The sequence below is a fragment of the Pundamilia nyererei genome, unplaced genomic scaffold (genome assembly GCF_000239375.1).
Source record: "Pundamilia nyererei isolate P.nyererei 1_Seehausen unplaced genomic scaffold, PunNye1.0 scaffold00024, whole genome shotgun sequence".
NCBI classification, from domain to species: domain Eukaryota; kingdom Metazoa; phylum Chordata; class Actinopteri; order Cichliformes; family Cichlidae; genus Pundamilia; species Pundamilia nyererei.
The window spans coordinates 4,802,529-4,828,729 of record NW_005187425.1 but is presented as its reverse complement, the minus strand read 5'-3'; the positions used below and the strand labels follow the sequence as shown (position 1 = coordinate 4,828,729).

Here is a 26,201-nt window from a genome sequence, read left to right as displayed (position 1 = left end):
CCCTGCCATTCACTCTGTCACCAGCTTAGCCCCACCAACAGAGAGGCAAGACAATCCAATCCATTTGCCCCCTAGAGAGATCAAAGTCTGTACCTCCTCCACATCTTTATCTATTACCAGGGACTCCACCTTTGAGAAGTCTCTACACAAATTAAATTGTGCATCGGCCTTTGTCTTTGGTGGGGTTGAAGGCAGCGTTTTTTGAAAGGATGGAGAACAAGCAGGGACGTTAAAGACTTTGGGTGTTGAAGCAAATGAGATTGACTGGGGGAGCCAGGGTGGTATGAAAGGAGGTGGCGAGTGGCAAAAAGCTCTGAGTAAGGCCTGGCGACTGTTAAAGGGACAATGGTTGAACCACTGGGGTTATTATTGTGCCTCTGTCTGATAAGATGCTTCCCCGTTGAGCAAAAGCATGCCATTACAAAACAACCGAGGCTTTTGATGCTCCTGCTTGGGTACAGAGATATTTTTTCAGGACTCATAAAGACATACTGTTCCCTAGTTGAAGATTCTTTATGGAATGAACTGAGGGATGAGAGACATCTATTTCCTGCCCCTCATAAATGTCTGTCTGTTGTGCGCATACTGGATTAGACACGGTCACCAGCAGTACCTACAGTTACCCTAGTACTTCGGTATGCCAGTCACTGGTTAAACTGTCTCTCCTCAGTACTGTAATTCATTTTTCAAAGTATAGGGTTTCTGTGGTTACCTTCATTCAATCAGCTGTGCTAATTGACTGTGACTCCATAAGCCTGCCATATTTCAGCGTTATATAACTAGATATAATTTTATTCTTCACTGAATGGCAACTCAGTCTGCATTAATTTTCCACCAGCTCACTCAACTGCAATACTTTTTTTTCTGAATTCTTTAAAAACTTTGTAAATAATGAGTAAATTATATGTGTGAAGCAGCTTTGCACAGTGTGGTTGTGACTGAGGCAGACTGTACACAGCAGCCAGGAGCTGAGCCAGCTCTGGCCCTGGCCCTTGTCCTAGTCCCAGCCTCAGGCCGCCAGCAGCAAGCCTCTGGACCAACCATAATGAAGAGTAGGCATTTTTATCCCCAGCTGCAATTCTACCCCCCTCCTGGTGCATCTGTTCACCGCCTGCTTGTCTGGCAAAGTGGGTAGATATTACATATTGGGATATAATTTGTAAAAACAATGGGCAGATTATTTGTTTACACTGAAGTGGTCACAGCTGCGCAAGCTGTGGATATGCTGCGCATAGGGAGAATGGAGAGTGAGAGAATACATCTGAAAGAGACAGGTGGTCGAGGAACCACTGTTCTTTATTAAACAGCCAGTAGCAAGGGGAAAATAAACATGTGCGTAGGTCCAGAAGGCAGCAGAGCCAAGCAAAAACACTGGGTATTGTGGTCAGGTATGTCTCTTCTTGCTTTGATTCTTTCATGTAGTGTTACAGTTACAGACAGCAATGTAACACAGCCACTTGTTTCTGGTTCAGCCCAACACACTTACAGATTTTAGGCCTTTATAGCTGAAGTCAAAGGAGAGAGGTTACCTTCATGTGGTAAATGACGGACTCAAAAGTAGTATGACTTCATCACAGAAGGACCTGAGACCACAGCAGCAGTAGCAGATGGAAGGAACACCAAGATGGATCAAACTAGTCATCCATTAGCCTCCCTGGTGAGTACACTGTCTCTCACAGCAGTAAGAAACAGGCGCCTTGGTGTCACCACATACACTTGCCTACGCAGATCTCTGAATAAAGTAAAAATAAGCATAACAAAGATATTACAAATGAATAATTCAGCTAAAAATATGTCCCTACCCTAAGAGAACCTTGTTTCAAACCAATGTTTCTTTCTGAAAGGCTGCAACTATCTGGTTAGCTTATGTAAGACCAGCATGGGGAAGCATAGTAGGCAGGTATCTAAAAGTAGGCTACATCATGGCAGTGAAGTTGATCTTCTCATCTGCATCATCGGAAGATAGCTAATGAACCTACTTCAAAAAATGTGAAATTATGACTTTTGGTGTAGAGCTAGGATTTAGCCTAGCTTAGCATAAAGACTGAAAGCCTGAAAGGCTAGGGTGAGTTTTAAAATGGCTCAAAAACCTTGATATTTGAGTATTTAACTTTTTATATTTAACAAAACAGCCGTTTGAAATCCTGTGTTCTGCTTTGTTTTTCTCACTGTTATATGCCAACTGTGCAGAACTTTATGAAGTCACCACAATACCAAATTTAGGCCCACAGTGCTTGTTCAAAGACCAGAAAAAAAATCTGTGTTCTATCTGGAAAATTACACTATAGTCTTTAACACTGCCAAGAATAACTGAATGAATAAGCAATTAAAATTTGGATGAACACATAACTGTTCCTACATTTATATATATGTATAAAAAAAAAGAGAAAAGCTTTCTGCTCTGTAGACAGACACAGGCTAACTGGTTCCCTTGCATCCACGCATGCTACAGTGACTCTAGGGAAAAGAGTAGTTGGAAACGGCAGCACGACCAAAAGTCTTGTGACCGTGTGCAAAGAACGTATGATCTTGGTGTCTTCAAAAGGTTTGCTTTGAAGACATGGATAAGGTCTGCAGTACAGTCAGCCTTCACAACAATTTTAGTGGATCAAAACACCAATAAAATGGGAATAAGATGGACTAAGTTTGTGATGGATCTGCTTTGAGTTTGCAATTGAATGGGGAATTGAACTGAATTAAAATAACAAAGAAAAGTAAATCTGCTTGTGTAATAATGTTAATATTTGTAATAAATCTGCAAAAAATTGCAAATCACAACTCCATACACAGAAAACTTCAGTTCAAGTAATACTGAATTGAATTGAAAAATAGGGACATACAAGCTGCAGGACGTGAATTTAACCTAAAAAGACATAGGCACACTGCAACCTTGCTTTTATATAGTAATATAACTAATTAGGAACCAGTTGAGTTGTTGTCTCCTGCTGCAAAGAGAGGCTCATGGATTAAGATTAGGATTGACTGCAACATCCTGGGAATCTGCATTTGGTCTTCAATGGAAAAGCAAAAAGTACAGCAACCACCAATTTTTCCTAGTCGTAAGATAGTCGTTGTCTTAGTTTTACTCCAGCTGGACTGAGCCATTATACAGACTGAGCAAATCAGATCCTCACTGAACATTAACATAGCAACGTGAGTAATGGTGACCTTTTCATCTCACTCTCTGAAACAATGCTTATGCTTTTAAATTAGGTTCAAATCCATGCCACGGGGAAGATCGGCTAAGAGAAGTGAAACGCAATATATAAATAAGTGAGCGAGAACAATTGTCTCCGGTAAATTACCTGGAACGTAACATGAAACCCAATCAAAGAACAGCATGTCATCAACTCACTCTGTGAAAACCCTTGTTTCCCCTGCTGTGTTGACATCAACTAGGAGTTAAATAAGTGGAACAAACCTGCTCTCCACCTGCATTCACACACTCACCACATTGTGCTGAATGAGTTGTCTTTTGTTTAATTATTATTTCCCAAGGACAGGGAGATTTCCACTTATTGCTCAACTCGGCTGATTGTCATCCCACAAAGATGAATAGTGAGCATTGTGCTTCTCTCCTATGAAGTGATCAGTGCCAGCACCCAGAAGTTTGACACCTCCCTGTGAAATGTTGTTTACATAAGAGCTTGGGTTTGATCCGAATGCTCATTCCAGAAGTATGCCATCTCTTTCATCTGACAAAATAACATGCATTCCGTCTGTGTACTCTGCTTCATTTCTTTACCCTTTCATCTCTTGACGGTTCACTCATGAGTTTGTTAACTCGGGGATGTCTGTCGATGGTGTTTGGCAGCAGAGCTAGAATAACAATGGTTGATATACCAAATACTCAGGCAGATAAAAGCTTTTCATACTTTTTAGATTGTGACGGTAGATAAGCAAATCATTTCTGTTTTTATTGTCCATGAAGTTTTTTTAAAAGACTTGAAGAATGTCTATCTGCCTAGATCATGCTCGAGTTCGCTTTATGTTTGGGTTGTGCAAACACACAGGAACGCGTAAACAGAAATGAAAAGTGTTAATCAGTATTTTCATGAATTGCAGCCTGGATTTGTTCTGTTAAGATAAATGTTTACTGTAGTTACTTGTTTCCAGTTTTTGGAAGCATACAGTAGCATGAAAACGCATGCCAGTGGACGTGCTGATTCATTCTTGTGGTATGACAACAGCAAATGTTGTTGGTTAGGATGCCGCGGCGTGGGCGAGTGTGCTGCTACGCCAAACGTCTCACACCCGAAATTTCACCCCTACAAGGTTTTGCGAGTCTGTGTGTACATGTGCGCTGCTGTAAATGTGTACCAACTGTTCAGCTGCATGTGGGGACATGACTGTGTGTGCGTGTGTGTTTGTGTGTGACAGTGTCTCAGCGCTGCTGACGTTGAGTTTGTTTCTCCGGACTCCACTAAATGTTCCTTAGCTGCCTGTGTAAAGTGAACACACACACAAACAAACACACACAACCTGGCCTTCCTTGAGTTAGGGCACATGCCTGTGGCCTGTGTAAGTCTGTGGTTGGTGTAATGATGACAGGCTCACACACATACTCACAGATTCCAGGACCCCCACAAACATGACTTGGCTGAGCCTGCATGGTATATTGTGCTGCTGACAATGCTACCATTATTCTTAATTACTCTCAAGAATGGACGCTAAATTATTTAAATGGAGTGTGTCTCTCTGAAAGTCTGGCTGCCTCTTGGTCAATGTGCCTATCCTCAGCAGTGGTGGAACAAATACCCAGATCCTTTACTTCAGCAAAAATGGCAGCACCACAAAGTTACTATACCCTAATCATAGAAAATGTGAGTAGTGTAGTTAGTAGGTAGGATTATAAACACTGTTCTCGTTATGCTGGGAAAGTGGCTTCTGGCTCTGTTATACTATCTTACTATTATTAATTTCCATCAAAATGAGAGCTTTCTCGTGTTTTCTGTTTTTTTAAATACATAAAAAACTGTTTTCCAAAAGGTTGAGGTAAATCTAAATTAAAATTAAAGTAAATAACTAGAGCGAGCCACACAAATACCTTAGTGCAAGATTTGAGCCCATGGTTTTGTTTTTCCACCACTAATCTTCAATGACAGCCAGAGTAAACCTCACCTTGTCTTCTTTGGACAAACTTCAAGCTAATGTCTGTGGATGTAAACAGATGAAGAGGTTATCTGGCTCGGTCAGATATCAAGAGTGTCTTGTGCGTCTTTTGATCTGACAAGAGAATCAAACAAAAAGTATAGTAATTTCCTCACCATCTTCTAATCTAAACATGTCTAATTACAGGTACCAAGGTGTATTTGAGTGGATTCATAGCCTACATATTAGAGCACATCTATTGCGCAACAGCCAGGAAATGGGGTGTGCTGTGCAATTGGAGAGACTGAGAACTTTTTTTGTTGTTGTTGCATCACAGAAAAAGTGCTGTGGTGCACCTCATTTCATGAAGCCTTGTGTAGATTGAGTAAGATGAAATAATTAAAGGCTTTAACTTGGATAGCCAGCTATCTGCTCTGCTGCACATGAAGGCAGGAGCATCATAATTAGAAACTAGCCAACACCAAAGGTATAGGTGGCAAACACATTCGTCAGGACACAGATACTTAGTTATTACCTCTTTGTAGGCATCATTTGATATGGTGGGTTGCCTTCATCTGATGATATAGCCTTGATTGACCATTCTCTGCTTTCACAGCAGGACCTGACGTGTTGAGGCTCCAGTAGTAACTCATTACAGTTGTATGTTTGTTGTAAGTCTTTTTGGGTCTGTGTATTTCTTCCTGTAACAACTGTGTTTAGTGATCCTGGGCCAGGTTAAGCACCGCAGACATCCTTCAAACAACTTTTGCTTTTCAGAAGGGGACAGTTGTTACTTTTCTGTGTACCAGCTACTATATGAAGACTAAATCATTTATTTTTTAACTTTTGCAAGAAACCTCTACAAATCCTACATAAAGCCCCCCCCCCTTTTTTTTTTTACTGCAGTAGATTCAAATATAAAAAAGAGGAATATAAAGACTGCGTTAAGATTATCACGTGACATTTAATAAAACAAATATATTCAAATTTTCAATAGATAACATTTCTTATAAAACTTTATATATAACACATTTACAATGCATGCAGCACCATGTCTTTATAATACTGGTGTTGACAGAATGTAATAGCTCATTTAAGTGCCACATCCAGGGAAATATGTACAATACAGTAATTTACTGCAATAACCGTGGCATGAAGTTCCATAAAAAGAGAAACAAAACAGTTCTGCCATTACCAATGACATGCATTGATCTTCCTAATACTTCTGAAATGTTACTTCCTAACTTCCGACTCCTCATCTGCTGAAAGGGAATTGATTCAGTCCATCTTGCACTCTTGTATCCCTCTGGGTGTATCACTTTTCCAGGAATCATGTCTACCCTTTCGGCTGATGTGTTTGTGTCAACAACTTTGGCAGGAAAGAAAGTCTTAGGTGTCTGTGTGCATGTGTGTGCGTGTGTGTCAGCATCTCTTGTGTATGCAAGTGTTTGTCAGTGTCTGTGACTGAGTTGTGGGTTTTGCTGGGCGTGTGAATGTGCAGGTTTCTCTTTCTGTGTGCGTCCACTCGTTCATGTCAGCGTCTCTGACAGGTGTGTAGGTTCCGGGCTGCAGTCCTGCTGACAGTGTGATCTCGCTCTCCTTTCTCTGGTCGGCAGGCCAGCCCTTCGCCGCAGTCACAACGCTGGAACAGCTCCAAGCCATGGTTGCCTTTCCTGCGGTGGCGCGTACACACCTGGCCCTCTGTCAGAACAGGCTTACAAATGCGAGACCAGAAGTGTCTGGCACAGCAAAGACCCTCGGAGCAGTCTGCAGATCTCAGGCAGGCATCCCCCTCTTGGCCTGAAGATGAGGGGGGGAGAGAACAAAGTGAAAATATGTTACATGGAACAGACCTCCCTGAAAACTTCCTACTGCTGCTACTTGAACCCAACAGATAAGACCAGTGATTTTTAACAGCACACTTACCTTTGACAGCATGAGGCTGGTTGCTATGGGCAGTGGGAGGCTTCTTGGCTCGATGCTCCATGGTACTGTTGTGTGTGTGCCAGCCAGTTGTGAGGGCTACATCTGCGACATCTAAGTCATTTGCCTGGCAAACACCTGAAAAGGTAAAAGAGGAAAATAAATAACTGCATTAAGGGTTTGCAATTAACACTACAGAAAAAAAGCCCTTAGTTAATTAAGATATAAATAATAAGTAAAAAGTGAAATTAAAAACAAAAATACAGATACAAGATGACTAAAAGAAAACCAAAAGTCATTACTGATTTGAAATGAGCTCACCGTTGCTGCAGCGGTTTCCTGCACAGCACATCGAGTCCCTTGCGCAACGCTTTCGGTTCTTACGGCAGGGTAGGCAGACGCCTCGAGCATCGTTGCAGAATTCCTCACCTCCGCACTCTTCATCATCCGTGCAAACATTTGAGGTCTATATATGATTAAAAACAAAAGTATTATTTCAGGAAGTATATTGCTATGATTTCTGTGACAACGTATATAAGCGAATCACTATTGTGGTGCACAGACTTGACTTTTACGCACGGCTGAGTTAATTACCTGCAAGGTGTCTGCGGGTAATTTGTGTCCCATGCTACCAGAAGGTGATGTTCGAGGACTCGGACTGACACTATCGGTATCTTTAACAATCGGGGCGCCGGGCAGGTTTTTGATCGCGTTGGAGTTCGTCAGGACTGTGCCCGCGTAAACGTCCCCAAGGTATCCAAACAGCGTGAGATACACAGCCAAGAAGCCGCGGACTGAAGGCATCTTCATGATTCCTTTCTTAAATTCTCCGGCAAACACACGATAAGAATGTTCCTTTTGTTTTGGGAAGAAGAGTGACAAAGTCCAAAACGGCCTTGAATCCAGAATCCTAAAGTTTCCAGAGAGTTTCGGAACGATGTTTGGAGGTCTCCTGACTCGCAGTCCTGGGGTGATCTCTCTTTATACATGTGGACCTGTTTGTCTTCCCGCCCCTCGCTGTGCACTACAAAGGCGGAGGGGTGGAATTTCAAACAGAGACCCACTGTACGGAAATGGCCATCTCTGCTCCCTGCACAGGACAACGTTTCAGTGTTTGTGATGATAATGACCTGCAAAGTCTGTCTGAATACCCATCACACAGTGTCGTACACGGGAAATAACCCCACCACCACCAGTCAGTACTTACTCTATCCAGTCAGTATAAAAATAAATAAATAAAAACATAAAAAATACAGATGACAAATAATGTTTTCTTTAATATTTTTTCGATGTGTTTTAAAAATATTACTCATAAATTCATCACTCTTTGTTTAAACAATCACTCAACAACATTAGAGAAAATAAAAAATATATATTTTAAACACATAAATCACACATCGGGAAGAGTTTTTTTTCTCCATTTTATTGATCACTTATTTTAATTTTCGCAATTACTGTGAAGTTATCAAAATAGGCGGGTAGTATATTTTTCAAACTATTATAGGTATACTTTTAGAAAATAAAAACAATGACGTTTTTCTAAATGTGTAGCACATTTGATTTGCTGACTGATTTTGATTTATATGTCTGATGGGCCTGTATTTCTGTTGACAAGTTACCTGCGCATCTTTGTAGAAGCCGTTTGCTTATTCCAGTTTCTATGACATCCTTTGGCTGCCCTTTGGCTGTGTGAATACAGCGATTGAAGTTACTTAAGTCGATTAACTACTTCATTTGATCCCTCTGATTGCAAAGGGGGCAATTATCCCCCAACGTGTGCTTGATTACACCAGTTGCGGACATCAATGTGTAGGATATGCAGACCATTAAGGGGTGTGAAAACTTTGCCGAATTAATGGACTTCCGTGGAGAGGCCTTTCAGGGTTGACTGGCACTTTGAGATTAAAGGGGACTCTGATCTACCCTGCTCTTTGACCCTTTAGGCTCCACCACTTCTAGAAGGAGAAATGTATTTGAGAATATTCAAATTAAGTCTCAATGTTGTTTTTCCACGTGAATCTGCTGATAACCCCACGTCGCAGTAGACTTGTCTCCGTGTTTGTCCTTAAGTTGTTATCTCTCGTCCCTTTCCTGAGAGACGTGAGCTCTTATGATTTATTTATTCACCTTAAACCTTTAGTGACACTGATTTCAAAACTTTTTGCACTCTGTGTGTGAATAGTCAGTTTTCGCTGTGCAAGAAGAGCTCCCTTCAGATGCTGAAGTGCGTAATAAAAAACAAGAACTTAAGTTTCTCCTTGTAGATATTTTAGCACTTGGACGTCATCTGCTGGTCACGGAGCCTTTATCCGAAGTTTGAGTGTGAGAATGTGTCTGCGTATGTAGAATAAGCGATGCGCCATAGACACCTGACAAACACACTAGCACTTTGCGCATTTGAATTGCTGCATATCTTTTGAAGTAGAGCTTTTATCTCCACTTTACTGAATGTCAGTACTGGTAAGGTGAGCTCCTTTGATGCACTTTGATCCCCTTTGATCTTACAGAAGTGTCACCCTGTTGTTATGGCTGAAGCCATTTCCCTGTGCCCCAAACAGATTTGTTGTGCGAACAACACGGAGGCCAGAAAAGCTGAATCATCCGCACTTACCACTAAGTGGATGACATTAAACTCTTGGAGTGATTATTAGATATCTGGGAACTTTAAGCGGTTCACATGAGGCTGAGGCACTTGCGTGAAGGGACGTTTTAGTCTTACCATTAGCTCCCCCTTGTGGCAACTACAGCGAACTCTGCACAGCACAAGTTTGAAAGAACACAGCACACACGACTCAAAAGTATTGTTTTTACTCTATAATTTTAAAAATCGTACACGTGGCACTCTGCAAAATAACTTACAGCAGAAAAATAACAACACAAGGCAAATATCAGGTAACTTTGCAGAAGGCAGTCAATAAAAACTGAAAACCAGTGGTTTGGTAAGATATGACATACATAAGGCTTTGTGAAAACATACCGCCCCACCCTCCCCCGACACAGTAAAACACTTATGGTTTAGAATTAAGATTTCTTCTTGTGTTTAGTTCTCCATCAATAGATTCATATAATATGTATGTTTGGCTTCCTGGGGTGAATGCACATAGGAGAATTTTGCCTTCAGAACTTTCTGCCTAGAAAGGCTTTGCAATACATGTTTAATATCATCAAAAGGATGAATTTTAACTGTTTCTTCAAGCTTTACCACATAGATTTGCTGCCTAGACACAAGCAAACAATGACCGTAAACTACAACGGATAAGAAAGCTTTTGAAAGGCAAACTTCTCCTGCTAGTGGGGTGAAATGTGACTTGAGCTTTTGAGCCAAACAGTGAAAAGAGAATTTGAATCGTGATGAGATATGATTAATGCTGACATTCTGTCAAAGACTGTCAACAGTGATAAAAATATTTCCATATTTGTATTGGCAAAATATTCATAACTGCAAATCATTCTTGCCGTCTCTAAAAGCTCAAATTTACTGACTGAAACAAGTGATGGATGGTCTTTCTGAGCCATGGTTAATGCTCACTGGTGTTTTGTATCAGGCCAGTAGTGATTGACTTCAAAGGATCACATTAGATATGTGGAGAAAAGCATGTCATTGCAGCTATATCAGGTAGGATAGCTTTTAATCATTTTAAATGTTCCCGTGACATAAATCAAAGGCGTAAGCAGGAAATTTATTTCATATATTTTGTCAGCCATCAAATGACTAGAAATTCTTTGTGGTGATTAATGTATTTATTAGATATAAGAAAGGATGAAAAGCAGCCATCTAAGAGGACACATACGTTTTTGAGGTGTATATGTGTTCATGCAGCATCGAAAAGGTCTTGTGATGTAAATTTTGTATGCCATTGACTTAAGGCACTTACATTCCTTTTGACTTCATGTTCTGATTTTTGGACGCAAGAGGTGACGAGCTGGGCGAGAGATCATGGTGATCAAAGTTGAGATTTCACAAAATATAACCTTATTTATTTAGCTTCTTTTTGCCTCTAGGAGACACGTCAAGATTCCCACACGATTATGTTAAGTCAAGATAGTCTTATGATAATGCAAATGTGGTAAATCTGAGTTCCAAATAAACAGAAGGATGATTTTTTTTTTTTCATGGCTGAACTCAAACTGGTGAAACCTGTTTAAAAACCTCGACAATACCACAAGTGATAAATCATCGATCAAGTTCACAAATTTATACAAGTCTCCAATTTTCTCTAAAGAATGCTGTCAAGTACGTTACAAAGTAATCAAGCACAAAAGAAATCACAATACAAAAACAAAGAACCAGTACTGTCATCTCAACATCGCTCATTATAATTTATCAACAGCACCAAAGACATCAAAACCATGTTCACAGTTATGTCAGTACTATACAGGAGAGGACATCCGGTTTGGGTGGATTCAAGAAGTGACTGAAAAACAAACTGAAGATGGATGTAGGCAGAGAAGCATTCGTATGCATGATTTTTTTTAAAGCCTATTATAGAACAGAAAAGTGTGACCTCGACTTAAGCTTAAAATGAGCTATAACTGTGGATTTTCTCAGTTAATGGTCTTAAGTGCATAAGGACACATTGCTTCATGGAAATACTAGCTGACATTTCACGTGTGCCGGTGTGTGATTCATTAAAATTTTAAGGAGGGCACTTTAAGAGTCACATCTCTTTCCACTGAATGCACTGTGTTTGTGCTTTTCAAGGTAGATTAATCTCACATAAATTGTACTAAGTATTTGATTTCAGCCCGGTAACGTTCATGTGTGACAATAGATCTCGTAAATTCAAATACTACGTACCATTCATATTGTGTTTTTTCAATAAGAAGAAAAATCTGTGACATTCAGATTAGTCGTGAGCACTTGGTACCAGTTGCACTTGCCATCTGTAGTGTGTAGATGTCTACAAAGCATTACAGATTGCAGAAAGCAGCTGCATGTTGATAACCAGGGACCAACTGCAGTATCATCATATCCCCTCCCAGAGTCCACCAAATATTTCACTAACTATAGCGGAAAAATGAATCTATAAAAAAAGAAAAACCAATAACCATCCCCTTCCTCTTTTGAGCGGTTGTCAACATATAGTTCCTTTTTCTAGTCGTCGAAGCAAAACTTCGACAAACTTTAAAACATTCATCCATCCACTAAGCATCTCTTCATGATACATGGGAAAACCTGGCTCCGTTATCAGCCTCTGTTGTATTTGTGTGTGTATGTGTGTGTTTGTATCCCTGCACTTTCTTTGCCTTTTAGACCCAAGTGTAAAACAACACCGGAGAAGTGCTACAGCAGTCCCATTATAAATGCTTGATCCAGAGCCACAGTGAAATAAAGGCATATCGGTGACCCAGAGGGTTTGCCATCCAACTATTAATCTTCTTTTCCATATCTTCTCTTTCATTTTTAATGCAGTTTTGTTTTTTACAACACAGCCATGTCCTCCATTAATGACCTCCAAACCATTAAAAGCCAACAAAAGAAGAGTTTCTTCTGGTTTCAAGAGAAGAGGAGGACTTCAAAAATCAACGTCCCAGCCGGAGTTGTCATCAGGAGGTGGGTCTTCATTGTCCTCTGGGAAGCTGTCAAAATTACTTGTGTCAACTGCTGATGTGACCTGGTAGAAACACAAAATAATCTTTCACATAAAGAATAAGCAACAACTGAGTGGCTATAAAACAAAACAAAACGGGCACAGCGTGCACTTACATTAGGGATAATAGGTGGTGTCAGTGTCCCCTTCTTCAAACCTTCCCAGTTAAAGCCCTCAAACCATCTAAAAGAAAAAATAGCCTTACTTCATCACTGTGCAGCGAGCAAATTAATACAAATGTCTGGACTGAGTAATGCGTTTTCTCACTTGTGCTTTTGGATGTCTTTGACACCGTTTTTCAAGTTTCCCAGTCTTTCAGAAGGATTATCCCTGAAGTAGAAAAAATAATGTATGATTCAGCACGCAGACCACTTAAATGAATTACTATGTATAAATGTCTACAGGCACAAACACTTACCTGCATAGCTTTTTGATTAGGTTGGCAGCATTTTTGGTAATTTTCTTTGGAAACTCAATCATGTCGATTCCTCTCAAGATGATGTTGTAGGTTTTCATAGGATCAGGGCCAGAGAATGGAGGACTACACAACAGAGGCCAACATATTACTTTGAAGTAAAACGTGCTTAAGTGTGGACAATTATGTAATCAGCTACCATCAAACTGTTCTGTATAAATTGTGCAATGAGCTGACACATTTTAATTTTCACCAGGTGACTCAACATTTCCAAAAAGTTTTGCACGTATTACCGCAAAAACGTCATAAACAAGTTTGTTAAGGACAAGCCCGGGCCTGTGAGTACCTGCCAGTTAAGAGCTCAAACATAAGGATTCCTAGAGACCAGTAGTCAGCTGAGATGTCGTGGCCCTTGTTCAGAATGATCTCTGGTGCTACATACTCTGGTGTCCCACAGAAGGTCCACGTTTTCTTCCCAAACCCAATCTTCTTGGCAAAGCCAAAGTCCACCTAAAGAAAACAACGATTTTGTTGTCAGATTGTAATAATCAGGCAAAGAAAAATTTGACTTAAAATCCTTCTCGTGGTATTTTGGTTCCTATCAGATCATGTTCACTCTTATGCATACTAATGGTGGAATGAAAATGGTGGAAATAGTGGCATTGGTGGGTTTGGAGCTGAGCTGAGTAGCTGCTGGCTGCTCTGCCAAAAGAGACAAGCTGGTTTCTCCATGATGAGAAAAGGGAATGTTGGTGTACCTCAAAAAACAAAACCTAGCATAGCCTTAGTTATACTTCTCTTCACACTGTGATTACTCTTGTATTTAAAGCCATTGTGTGGCAGTATTCAAAATGATTTTTGACATTTCACATACATCAGAGAAAGATGGCATTTGTCTTTTCTTGCATCATCTCTCAAAAACACACAAACATCCAAGTTAGAGGTTTCTGTGTTTCCATGTTGATCTCTTACCAGTTTGGCATAACCCCTGTGGTCCAATATAAGGTTCTCTGGTTTAAGGTCTCTGTAGATAATGCCTTTGGAATGCAGGTAAGCAAAAGCCTCAACTACACAGGCTGTGTAAAACCTGGTGGTCGAGTCCTCAAATGAACCCCTGTAAACACAGCAGGACAAAAGAAGATGAAAATTGTAACTTACATCAAATAGTAAAATGTGATACACTTCCTATAATGTAGCTATAAAATCACTAGATATGTTGGTCAAAGCGGGACTCAAATATCATTTTACCAGAATTAACTTAACTGCCACACCTTTCTTTGCCATATAATTGTGTGTGTGTGTGACATTAATCCTTTATGAGTTTACCGATCTCTGAGAATGGTCCACAGTTCTCCGCCTAAACATGCTTCCATCAACATGTAGAGGTATTTGCTGTCCTTGAAGGTTCTGTACAGTCTGAAAACACACAGAAGTGTTTGTTATGACAAACTGCTGTAAAATTCATAACCACACAACTATTATTTGGCAGAAAAAAAGCAATGAATTCATCTTCTTAACCAAAAATCCTATAATCTATTTTGAACACATGATAATACTGAAATAAAGCAGTCTGTTGTTGGCCAGGGATTTCCTTTGATATAATTCAGTATTTAAACCGTTTGTTAAAATATACATAAATAATTTTAGTAAACCACAATAAACGGTGTACAGCAAAACACTCCCAAAGTGTTTAATTGGATTCAAGTGAGGGGACAAACCTCTCCAAACAAAGTGTTTTTTAAATTGTCATGTTGCTAAACGTCTCTCGGGCCACGCATCTCAAGCCTGTGAGTTATCTTGTCATTCAGTATTCCAGCACACAAATTAGCATTCGTCTCTATTAAAACCTTCCTGAACTGTTTGTATCGCCTTATCAGCGCTCTCCCACCTTCATGTTTTATAGCCAGTACCAGGGTGCTCCTGGCCACAAGCACACCAATGAAGCTGGACCGAAATTGGCATAAATAAATGTATTTCATCCAACTAAAGATTGCCCTGCCAGTGTTTGTCATGCTCCTTTTCATGTTTTAACTGTGCAGTCTTGTGCCACATCATCAGAAAAATGACTTCTGAAACACTTCCACAGATAGTCTCTGTGCCAAGTCAGAAGTACTTAATAGAAAGCAAATTGTGCATGCCCTCATTATTCAAGGGTGACTATTGAACCATCTGTTATTGGTAGCACAGTTTCCCTAAATCTCCTAACTACTGCTGCAGCTGTGTTTTGTTAGCCTGCTGATGCTTGTATCACCCATCTTTATTCTTGTTCAGGCAGTTCTTTATTATTGTTAAGCCACGCCATATTACATACAAACCAAGCCAAAATGAGAAAGCCGTGATGATGACAGGCTCTTTTTGTGGCCACGTTCATTAAATAAGTCTTAATAGGGAATGTCATTTTTAATAACTCTTACTTTGATCACCAGAATTAAACATTTAGTAAGATAAGCAAACTTTATTGAGCATTTGAAGGAAGCTAATGTTAAGAAGCTACCTAACAATGAAGTCCGAGTGGGCCTCTTGCATGATGAGCTTTTCTGAGCGAATGTGCTCTTGCTGTCTCGTGTCGACGATGTGCCGCTTCTTGAGGATTTTCATGGCAAATGTTTTGTTCTCATCACTCTTGAGCTGAACCTGCAGTGATAGGGAAAGAGAGAGATTCAAATAGCAACGTGTGCAGCTTGTCAGAGAAGTCCAGAATATTGATGTTAATGTCACACTGCAGCGCTTCATACCAGCTCAACGCGTCCAAAGCCACCAACCCCCAGAGTGTCGATGATGTTAAAGTCAGCTAGGTTTAGATTGAAGAAAAACGCATTCTCTGCTTCATACCTGTGGGGCCAGGAAAAAGGGGAGGAAAGAACGAAGGGGAACAGGATTAGAGATGAGATGAAGGATGAAAGAAAACATAATCCACTTTCAACAACCTGAGACAAAATATCCGTCTCTCCTTGAGCTCATTTGTTTGCAAATCTTAGAGGATTTAACTCATAGTAATCTATCAAGGATGTTGTTGAGGATGTGGAGTATAAATATGAGCACATGAACAGGATGTTTTTGAGTTTAGTCTTCTGGCAAATTACTTTGACCTCTCTTTGATCACAGACTAACTGTCCCCAGCTTGTCCCCATTCTTTATAGGAAAGAACAAAGATGGGACATCCGTGACACAGGCTACTCACTACTCAGTTGGCTCAGAAGACATGCCTTGGCTCTGCCACTGAACTCCACAACATGCCAGCATGCTGGCAGTAGAGATTGTTTCCACGTGTCCACCCCTTATCCCCAGATGCCCCGTGTCTTCTTTGGTTATTGTTTGATCCAGACAGAGTTTCATCAGCTCAGTTTCTGGATCAGTGGGCTTAGGACAGATCCAAGCCTGGATAGGCCTTTCTGGGTCACTCATAACAGACTATCGCCTCGACGTCAGGCCTCTTCTCTCTCAAAAATATTTCAGCTGTATGTTTATGTAGACAGCGTCTTATCAAAAAACACCTCCACAGAAGACGTGTTTAGATAAGTCAGCAGCCTTCTTTCGCAGAGCTGCAGGGATTAAGATTATTTACAAAAATGTATGTTAAACACTTTCAGAAAAAACTGTTCCAGGTTTGAATGTAATCAGTAAAATGTCAAATTATGTTTGCTTTATGCCATTCTAGCTTATCTGGCTATTCCAAGTGTTAAAAAACCAACCTAACTGTACTTGTTTCAGATCAGTTACACTGGAAACCTTTTCCCTAAGCTACGCAGCAGTGGACACTTTGGTGGCACGTGTTGGCAGGTTACTGAGCACGATGTTTCTCAGAAACACATCAGGTTACCAGGACACTCATGGTTTATTTGTGTATATGTATACACTATCACTATCATGGGAGATTTGCAGGTTATCCTTTCATCTTTTCTCCCCGACCCTGACCTGGATGCAGGCCCAGAAAACACTCCAAATCCTAAAATAAGTGCTGCTTAAGAAAAGGAGGCAAGTAACCAAGATTACATGTTTAGTGTGTGTGGTGCAGTATTGTTAACCCTTTAAAGCCTGAAATAGAAAATAATTGCAGGAAAATTACAAATTTTTCAAAATTAAAGAGTTTATTGAACCATCTGACAAATTTGTTTGAAAAATTATTACATTTTAATTTCAGTATATGAATTTTAATTTGTATTGTAGTTGCTTTTTTATCTGGCTTTTTGAAAAATTGCTTAAAAATGTACAATTTATTTAGGTTTTTCAGGTGGGGGGGGATTCACTCTGATGATATAGACGTCTCAAAAACCCACAAAAAACTGCACGCATCAAATATGACACACTAGGATGTGTCTGGGTGCAGTTAATTAAGGAGCGTTTTGCAAATTCTGTCAAGATATAGAAGAAATGAGAGTAAGGATATAATTTTACACTTTTGAATTTTTCACTTGCTAAAACGGTTGACTAGTAACAGAAACATACAACCAGCAGATGGCAGTGTTGCTTCATTATAAGGAGTCAGTATCAAAGCGCTGACGAACAAAAACTGTGCTATTCACAGCCGAAGCACAAAACGAGCCCCTTTTCTATTAGATAAGCAATGAAAGAATAAATGTCTCTTCTATTCTCTACAGATGATGAACATTTCTTCAAGCGGGTAACAATACAAAACCATTAAGCTACTTTGCTTTGTAATGAATAATTTTGTCACAGGCAAAACACAATGTCTCAATCAAGGACACACAGTCTCTGTAGGAATCAATGAATGGTGGAGATATTCACTAAAGCAGCGACACACAATACAGTTTTTTCAGATAAGCAGAAAACTACACTCGTCTGTCGCTATAACTGAGCCATGATATGCCGGAAACTGGAATATGATACCAGAGAGAAGATCCAGTGAGACTGAAACCATACATCCACCTTAAATAGATGTCTAAACCATGACCTTGAATAAAAGTGAACACAGAGAGCTTAGCAGCATCTGACACAGTTTCCTGGACAGCATATGCATTATGAGGTTGCAATAAGATGTTACTTATAACTGCTAACATGAAAATCCATTACAAGCTCAGCATTACAAAGTGTTCCTATGCAGGTCAAGTAGCACCCCAGTGGGTGATAATCTGTATCACTGAACGAATGAGGTCATAAAAATGATGCAATCCCCGTGTGTCTAAAGTGTGTGTCAGTATTTGTGTGGGAGTGTGTGTACGATTATCCTCATTTACTTTGCCCTAGTTCTTCTTCATCAGACTGACTCAGGGGAGCAGAAAGAGGAGAAGAAAGCACTTGTGACCTTAAACCAGGCTTAAATGTCACTTTTATTTATGGGTGATTCCTGTTTATTGAATATCTACACTCCCAAAAGACACAGGACCCACTGAGTCATAGTGGGTCATATTTTCTCATAGATTTTTAGTTATTCAGGGTTTTTTCACCAGAAGGGCCCAAATTGCTGATTAAAGGTAAGTGAAAATAGCTGCTTGAAAGGGCAATTAGAACATTTTAATCGCAAAGAGTGGGGAATAAAACTGGTGCATTTAAATGACGAATATAATTTTAACGACAAGAAGCAGAAGATTATTTTTAGATGATTTTATTCCTTTAAAAATAAAGGGTAAACATAAAGCTTCGGGATATACAGGCAACATAATTTCAGATTTCTCTATAAGACATTTTCTGTTAAGTCTGCATCGCTGGAGAAAATCAGCTTTTTTCTTTTACTTTGTCTTATCTTTAAATTCTCCCCTCACCTCAGAATACATAAAAGTTTTTATGAATGCAGCAGCAGTGTGCAGAATGTAGCATCTCCTTCTCAGAGAAACAAGGCCTTGATCAAAAACAATGTGTGCATATACAGTAGCATGTGACAGGGAGCTAGTCTTTGAAGAAAAGACCTGTCAGCCCCGCAGAGAGCAGCTATAATTTCCTGTACAGCAACAGCACTACTGAAATATGCTTATCCACTGTGACCAATTAGAGACAGTTTCCATCTCAGAGGGATCCTGACTCAGGCTTTCCTCAACAAGAAGCAAACGTGCTCTGCTGAGTGGGGAGTGCCAGCAAGAGACAACACAGCACGCAGCAGGGAAAGCTGCCCTAATCAGGGTGATGAGACAGATTTGAGAGAGCAGAGAAGGTGAGTGGGTCTAATTTGAGTTAAAGTTCTGGCTCGATGATAAAGTTATAAACATTTGTCATGCAAAAGTACAACTTGTTACTCCTTTGCATAAAATCTAACTTGCTTAAGGAATCTTTTAAGCTGTCTGCAAGTCGCACTGTGTGACATAGACCTAATTAACTCGGGTACCTTATCTAGGTGATAGAATGATAATGTAGAACACTGTAATTCTCTCCTATCTTTTTATTTTGCCACACAAGATGCTGTACCCTTCATGGTGGGTCATTGTAAAGGCTTGGATCGTAAAACCAAGGCTTCTGCTAATACAACACAACAATATTTTGTTGATCATCATTTCATGCTGACAGCCACTGGATATTATGTTATCATATTATCATAGATCTACTGGCAGGCCAAACAATCATCAGTGGAGCCATAAAGTAGATCTGGCCAGGGCCGAAAGCCAGAGGTAGGGCACTATACGCCCCCTGTTATACCCATCGGTTTCTTGTTGCCTCTTTCCAACCCTGGTGGTATGTTTTGCTCTTGACTGCTCTGCTGATAACATGCCACTGACTTGCAAAAGATCACTGGCACTCTCAGCTAGAAATCCACAGCACCGGGCAGACGTCTAGTCTGTTTTGTCACCCTCTTGTTCTCTCTGTCTCTCTAAATCTATCTACATATGGGATAAGCTGTTCCTGCTCTCTGGCTCCCTGTAAACTGTCATTACTGGGTTCTTGTTTCTACTCACCTTGACTCTCAACATAGCGCTGAATCAGTGGGGTATCAGATTATGCCAAGAGATGGCTAAAAGAACCTCTAGATTCCCACCTCAATGCCAAAGTGCCTTCTATAGAGCCATTCTCTTATTCCCATAGTGAAGATAAAGTACATATTAATTCCTCCAAAAATAGAGGTGAAGGTTATAGCGCATGCTTTCTGTTTCCCACAGAGTGTTGCATTATTATATAACAGAAGTAACGGCATGAAGCATTAACAGCTGGCCAGCATGTCTCTTTGCAAAACACTGCAGGCGCTAGGCAGTCACATTGAGTATAAATGATTTTTTCTTTGTCTTACTTGGCTTTGGCATCAGCATCCTCATGGCCTTTGCTGGATACATCCTCCAAACTCCCAATCAGGTGCTTGAATGAACTGAAACACAGACAGTAACAGTTAAAACAGCACCTGGTGAAGAATTTTTGACACTGTTTTGCTTGAAAATCTACAGACAATGCAGGTCTAAGTAACAGAGCATAAGTGTAAGGAACAAAGATACATATATTCTGATTCGTTCTATGAGAATATATGAATCTGTTACTGTTAGCTTATGTTACAGGGAACAAAGCACCTTATATCTGTATAAGAAGCTGGCACACAGTATGACCAATCTGCCATACACACTCCCAGTTAGTATTAAATATTCATCAGTCTGCTTTTAGAGACAAGCCTCTAAAAATCGCAGACGAGGAGACAGATGAGAAGACACATCTACCCCAAAGAGGTGTAAAACAGTGTGATAGCAGATGGTGGGTGAGAGAGATTTTTGAGACAAAAGTAGACGCTTTGCATGAATATTTAGAGAATAAATTTAAAATTTAAAATGCACTGTGTTGAGTGATAAAGAAATCATTTGATATTATGTAAGGTAAAACTCCTCCCATGACAATATTTTATATCTTTTTCAGTACTAAATAAATCCGTTATGTGATTTAGGTGATAGAAGCAGAGCAACAACATATTTTTATTCCTCTGTATTTCTAATTATGATAAGAAGAAAAGTGCAAATTCTGAAAGTTAAAGAATAAGTTAGAGCATATTAGATGGATCTACAGAACAATAAGCTTCACAGCATAATAACTTGCTGAAATAAAATCCTCCAAATTTCTTGAGAGGTTTGGTACATGAAAAATAACTCCCGTATTTCGCCTCATTTCTCCCTGAAGTATGGGTTTCTATGCAAAATAACGATTCCAAACATCCTGGAAGAACAACTAGCTGACACTTTTCAAGCAGGGCTCATCAAGCTGTCAGCTAGAAGATGCACTGCATCTGGTGTTTTCTCCTGTTGAGACCATAATGCCTGCTAGCTAGGGCTGTTTCTGAGCTGAGCTTTTCTCTAAATTTTTTGCTGCTTACAGTGTCTATTGGACTGAGCCAGTAAATCCCTGCTGCTTCTTTTTTTATTCTCTCTCGCTTTCCCACGGCTCCTGTAATTATCCTTATTTTACCTCTTAGCGTGCACACTGTTTGATTTCTAAGCGTCATACATGCACGGCTATCAAGAAAATAAACAGAAGGGCACAGAATACCAAAAGATTCAAAAACAAATATTCTGCACCAAAACCAGCCTGATTGAGGGACACAAACGCACACACTGAACCACTTTTGTTGTGGGCCGTGGCAGCATTAGCTGCTTGCATGAAAGGCAGCAGTAATCACCTGCACTGGATGACTCACTCACTATCCCCTCTGCTAGCTTTGAGGATGGCCCATTTGTGCCTGCTGTGTTCCCTAAGGCAACAGGGAGCCCCTTGGAAAGCTGATACCATTTCCTCTCCCCACACAGCCTGTCTCTTTTTAATGCAAGAGACAGCGATGCTACTAGACAGGCTGTTTCCTTACAAAGTAAGCGGTTATGAACTTTTTCAGATATGCAATAGCTTAATCTTATTATTAAACATTATAAACACTGTAATTAAATGTCAAATTGCATTATTGCAACTGGGGGAAAATAGCAAATGTTTGAGCTCAGACAAACATAGTTGTGCTGTGGGGTGATTAGGTAAAAATCAGTGGAGAAAATAGCAGCTGTTAGTCATTCCTGCATCTAGCATATATTTAAATTCTTGGATTCTGGACACGTTACACCTGATTTTCCAGCATAACTGAACAAAGCAAATGCAAATAAGTTAATTTCTTTGTTCTGTGTGTGGAAAATATTTACATGACAATCAAGCTGAGCCCTGAACATAGAAACTGAACAGGCTTAGATGATGGCGTGATTACATTTTTGTAACTTTTATCATCTCTAAAATTTAATGTAGAGCAGAACTATTTAACATCGGCTGACATGCAGTGCCTGTAGAGACTAAAATCGTACATTTTGGATTGCAGTGTAATGCAATAAAACAAGAAAGGAAGACTCATGAAGTTAGCAATCTTAAGCAATAACATTTGTATTACAGAATACAAATGCTTGCATTATGTAACACCAGCTAACATAAACTGGTCATACCAAACCAAATATGGCTGCAACAGCACACCCTCTGAATATATTAAAGTTTGTAAATGTATAATTTAATGTTCGTCATTTAAATCCACCTTTTAAGCTCTAAAATATAAAAGAGATACCAATTAGGCTGAATCATGACCTAGTATAGGACCTTTTTACACATTTATTGAATTTATTTCATTTTGGAAAGCCTTGATGTTTTGAGCCAAACGCCAACTAAATGTGTCGTGGCCACTTGTAAAGGTTGATACGCCAATTAACTTGAGTCATGACCCAATACAGAACCTCTTTCTCAAATTTATTGAATTGTGCATAATGCACCAGAAACACAACCATAAATGCTGATGACGATGTCAGCCGCTTACGGTTACGTCATTGGCACTGCAAAGATTCATTGCAATCTAAAGTCTAAATCAGTGGTTCTTAACCTTGTTGGAGGTACCGAACCCCACCAGCTTCATATGCGCATTCACTGAACCCCTCTTTAGTGAAAAATAAAATGTGATTTTTTTACTCGTGCACAAAATGAGCTATGCATGTCATGGTGGAGGCTCTGCCAAACCCCTGAGACCGACTCACTGAACCCCTAGGGTTCAATCGAACCCAGGTTAAGAACCACTGGTCTAAATCAAGCGTACGTCTGCCGTGGTCACTCATAAATGAGGAGAAGTGGCCTCAGATTGATGTTTCAGCAAAATCAAAATTTGTAGGTTTGTTTCATTGCTGCTTCCATTTTTTTTATGTAAATGAGTACAGACGGTGTAGAAAAGTCACTAGTTCCCTTGAGGATTGATTTTATTGATACTCACTCTCGATCGATGACTAGACAGGTGACTGCGCCCGCAGCAATGACACTGGCTGTCCTGATGTCCTCCCTGGAGAAAATGAACACACAACACAATCAGGCACAACTTCAAAACTAAAACTTTGATCAAATCCTAAAAAAGTGTGTTGCAGTTATAAAATAATATTTTCATTCATTTTAAAGACCATATCATGGAGGTGATTGAAATCTGTCATATCACTTCATATACAAACTTGACACATAATAAAAATACATTAAATTCACTGTCAGGAAACATATCACTGCAGAATTTGCATTACTCTTTATCATATTTGACATCAAGCTCATCTTCCTCTGATGACAGTCCTTCTTCGGACGAGTCACCCCAGTCGCACGAATCCTCTGAGTCTGTATCCCATGACTCCATCCTTTACTGTGAAAATTCTTTTCCACACAGAGCCCCACAGGGATTAGCTCTAAATCTGAACCAGTGCACTGCCCAGGGCACCCCCCTAACAAAGGACACCTGTGTAGTAATTCTGTAAAAGTTTCCAATTTGAGGATAGTGTTATCCACTTCAGTACAAACTAAAAAATGTAAACCAGATGAAAAATTCTTCGGGTGGTTTCCCATAAGCAGATTAGTTCAAACTGTATCCATAAGTAAAAAAAGTAATAAAATAAAATAGAAAGAAGATTTGAAGATTTGGTTATAAGATTGTTATAATATCCCAGAAGGGAGCAAATCAAAAGCCAAAAACTGTCTACTTTCTAGATTTAAAAAGAGTCGATTCATTTTAGCTGGGGCACTAACAGAAGCTAGCCTGGGACAAACACTGTCTGTGCCTGGTCTGAACTCAAAGACATATGGCAACCTATTTCAATGAAGTGAGGTGACAATTCCTCCTCGTGCCATGTGAACTCCCACTGCTGCCTTCCCTCGTCCAAACACACACATCCACAACCCCCCCTCGCCCAACACACATGCTCACGCACATGTTCACACACACTCTGCCTCGCTCTTGCTGCTGACCCGTCTGAATAAAGGTCACAGCTGGTGGAAGAACAAAAAAACACTGAAAGGTGAGGACTACAGAGGAGAAGGGAGGCTAGGGATATATTAACAGACGAGAACTGAGGCTCTCAAGCTAGCTGTGTTACAGAATTTCATTCACCTCTGTTAAGCTCCAAGGACCTCCATCCATGCTCTTAATGCAATACCCTGGCCAACACTTCTCCACCTGTTCTCCTGCTTGCCCCCAACACTTTTCAAAACAATTGACATAGACATACTTGCAGTATTAGCAAGCAGTTTAATGGGTAAAAGAAGAGTGGTCTGTAACTCAAACCGCCAATGATTTGAAAACCTTGAAAGTATAATTATTTTCTTCTTCTTCTTCTGTCTGCTCCCTTTAAGGGGTCACCACAGTGGATCATCTGCCACCTCCCCCTATCCCTAGCATCCTCTTCTATCACACCAACCCTCTGCATGTCCTCCTTCATCACATCCATGTATTTCCTGTTTTCTTCCTGCTTGGCACCTCCATATTCAACGAACTTTGTCCATTATATCCAACTTTATCTTTAAAACATTTGATCTTTCTGTCATAGTGCTACAAAGATTGATGCTAATATTAAACATGACCAAAGTTTCAAATAATGAGGTCAGCGTCTGTGCAAGTAGTCCCTGTGAGCAAGCTCCAGCTTCAAACTTGTCTAAACACAGTTTCTGAACATGTATCCTTAGTATGGCTTTCTCAGTGCTCTCTGCTCTACCTTAGAACACAAAAGCCCCACCCACCTAGTGTTCAAACCTTCTGTTTGAGAAGACGAGCCAATCACAAGCAGTTTAACAAGAGCATGAGCAAAAATGAAGAGAAACCTGAGTGGATGAAGTCAAGGTAAGATAAATGAGGTCCACTCATTAGAATTACACACAATTCAGCAGTTATAACGAGCAACTGTACACAATGTTTTACAAAGGCTTGTCTCATAAAAGGAAGTGTACAATGTATGCGTCATTCACTAACCATGGTGATACAACGAAACAACATAACGCCACGGGCTATATTAAAAAAAAGTGTTTATGTAAGCATGAATCATCCTTCAGAGACCTCAAGGGTTTCATATTAGACGAAGCATTTTACACCTGTCCCCTGCTGCTCGACTATAGCTGAGGAAAACAACTTTGTGCGCCATGGTAGTGATACTTGCAGTGTTCTATTTGAAACACAATCCCTAAACAATATCTGTCAGTGTGATTCACACTGCTGAGCCTAAGCTGAGCCTAAGCCAAAGATGGCTCAGTACTTGTTAATTGTGGCACAAGAAGAAATGCACTGGAAAGCAGCCACACACACACATTTCCACAAGTAGTGTCACACTAAAAGCAGCTGCATGCTGTGTCTGGAATGTCCTTTGGACTTACACAAGAGCCTGTGGTGTTGATTTCCAGTAGACAGTTGAAATGAACATGGTAATTGGACAGTGATCTGGTGTCCTGGGAAAGGGGTTATGAAAATAATTTATGGTTGGAGGCATAGAGTGGGGCAGTAGCTATGGGCAGGGTGGGGGAGAATAAAAGCCAGGTTAACACTGGGTCAAGAATTAGAGGTGACTGTGGAGGATGCAGGCACTGGTTTGTGCTTAACCCTGCAACATCAAATGTTCCAAGTAAGACCTCTACAACATCAGTGTGTGTGTGTTTCTTTTAGTGAAAAACCTGAATAAATGTTTAAACAATAAATTGCACAAAAATACATGTAGTAAAAATTACTTAAATTAAAAGTCATACATGCAGAATAAAATTTAATGCCTTCTCTAAAAGAAAAAAAAAAACACTGTCAGAATGTTCAATAAACACTCCAGATTCATAAAATGAGAATTTTGTGACAATTATTTAATGGTTCAGGCTTTAATTTCTGTGGCTGAGGTATTTTTTGAGATATATTTATATATATCTATTTTAATTCAATTCAATTTTATTTTACTTATACAGTGCCAAATCAGTCGCCTCAAGGCGCTTTATATTATGCAGTACATCCTACAATAATAGATACAGAGAAAAACCCA

The 26,201-nt window shown here is 39.9% G+C and overlaps 2 protein-coding genes across 6 annotated transcripts in view; both read right to left on the bottom strand.

Annotated features, from left to right (window-relative positions):
- Positions 1-6,054: 6,054 nt before the first annotated feature.
- On the bottom strand, positions 6,055-7,984 carry LOC102215326 (dickkopf-related protein 1-like). Its single transcript, XM_005727491.1, has 4 exons — positions 7,609-7,984; positions 7,336-7,480; positions 7,018-7,152; positions 6,055-6,891 (listed from the first exon to the last, which is right to left on the bottom strand). Exons 1-4 carry the CDS (start codon positions 7,822-7,824, stop codon positions 6,626-6,628), a joined length of 762 nt encoding a protein of 253 aa, XP_005727548.1. The 5' UTR covers positions 7,825-7,984; the 3' UTR covers positions 6,055-6,625.
- A 3,326-nt stretch (positions 7,985-11,310) lies between these two features.
- The window catches only part of LOC102214300 (protein kinase cGMP-dependent 1), a 94,592-nt gene continuing 79,701 nt past the window's right edge, over positions 11,311-26,201 (bottom strand). For 4 of the 5 annotated variants that reach the window (XM_005727488.1, XM_005727490.1, XM_005727486.2 and 1 more), the window contains 11 exons: positions 23,156-23,221; positions 20,192-20,266; positions 15,756-15,852; positions 15,515-15,654; positions 14,347-14,436; positions 13,993-14,134; positions 13,367-13,530; positions 13,024-13,146; positions 12,873-12,935; positions 12,722-12,788; positions 11,311-12,629 (listed from right to left, as the gene is read on the bottom strand). In XM_005727488.1, the coding sequence (XP_005727545.1) occupies positions 12,531-12,629; positions 12,722-12,788; positions 12,873-12,935; positions 13,024-13,146; positions 13,367-13,530; positions 13,993-14,134; positions 14,347-14,436; positions 15,515-15,654; positions 15,756-15,852; positions 20,192-20,266; positions 23,156-23,221 (1,126 nt within the window). In that variant the 3' untranslated portion in view covers positions 11,311-12,530. Of the gene's footprint in view, positions 12,630-12,721; positions 12,789-12,872; positions 12,936-13,023; positions 13,147-13,366; positions 13,531-13,992; positions 14,135-14,346; positions 14,437-15,514; positions 15,655-15,755; positions 15,853-20,191; positions 20,267-23,155; positions 23,222-23,450; positions 23,967-26,201 lie in introns of those variants that run through there. The other variant, XM_013909381.1, reaches the window with a different exon arrangement.

Bases quoted from the DNA above. Each gene is read 5' to 3' on its own strand.
- LOC102215326 (XM_005727491.1), bottom strand. From the start codon at position 7,824: ATGAAGATGCCTTCAGTCCGCGGCTTCTTGGCTGTGTATCTCACGCTG. The intron at 7,481-7,608 runs GTAATTAACTCA...AATCATATATAG, and splicing joins TACCCGCAGACACCTTGCAG to ACCTCAAATGTTTGCACGGA. The intron at 6,892-7,017 runs GTAAGTGTGCTG...CCTCATCTTCAG, and splicing joins CCAGCCTCATGCTGTCAAAG to GCCAAGAGGGGGATGCCTGC.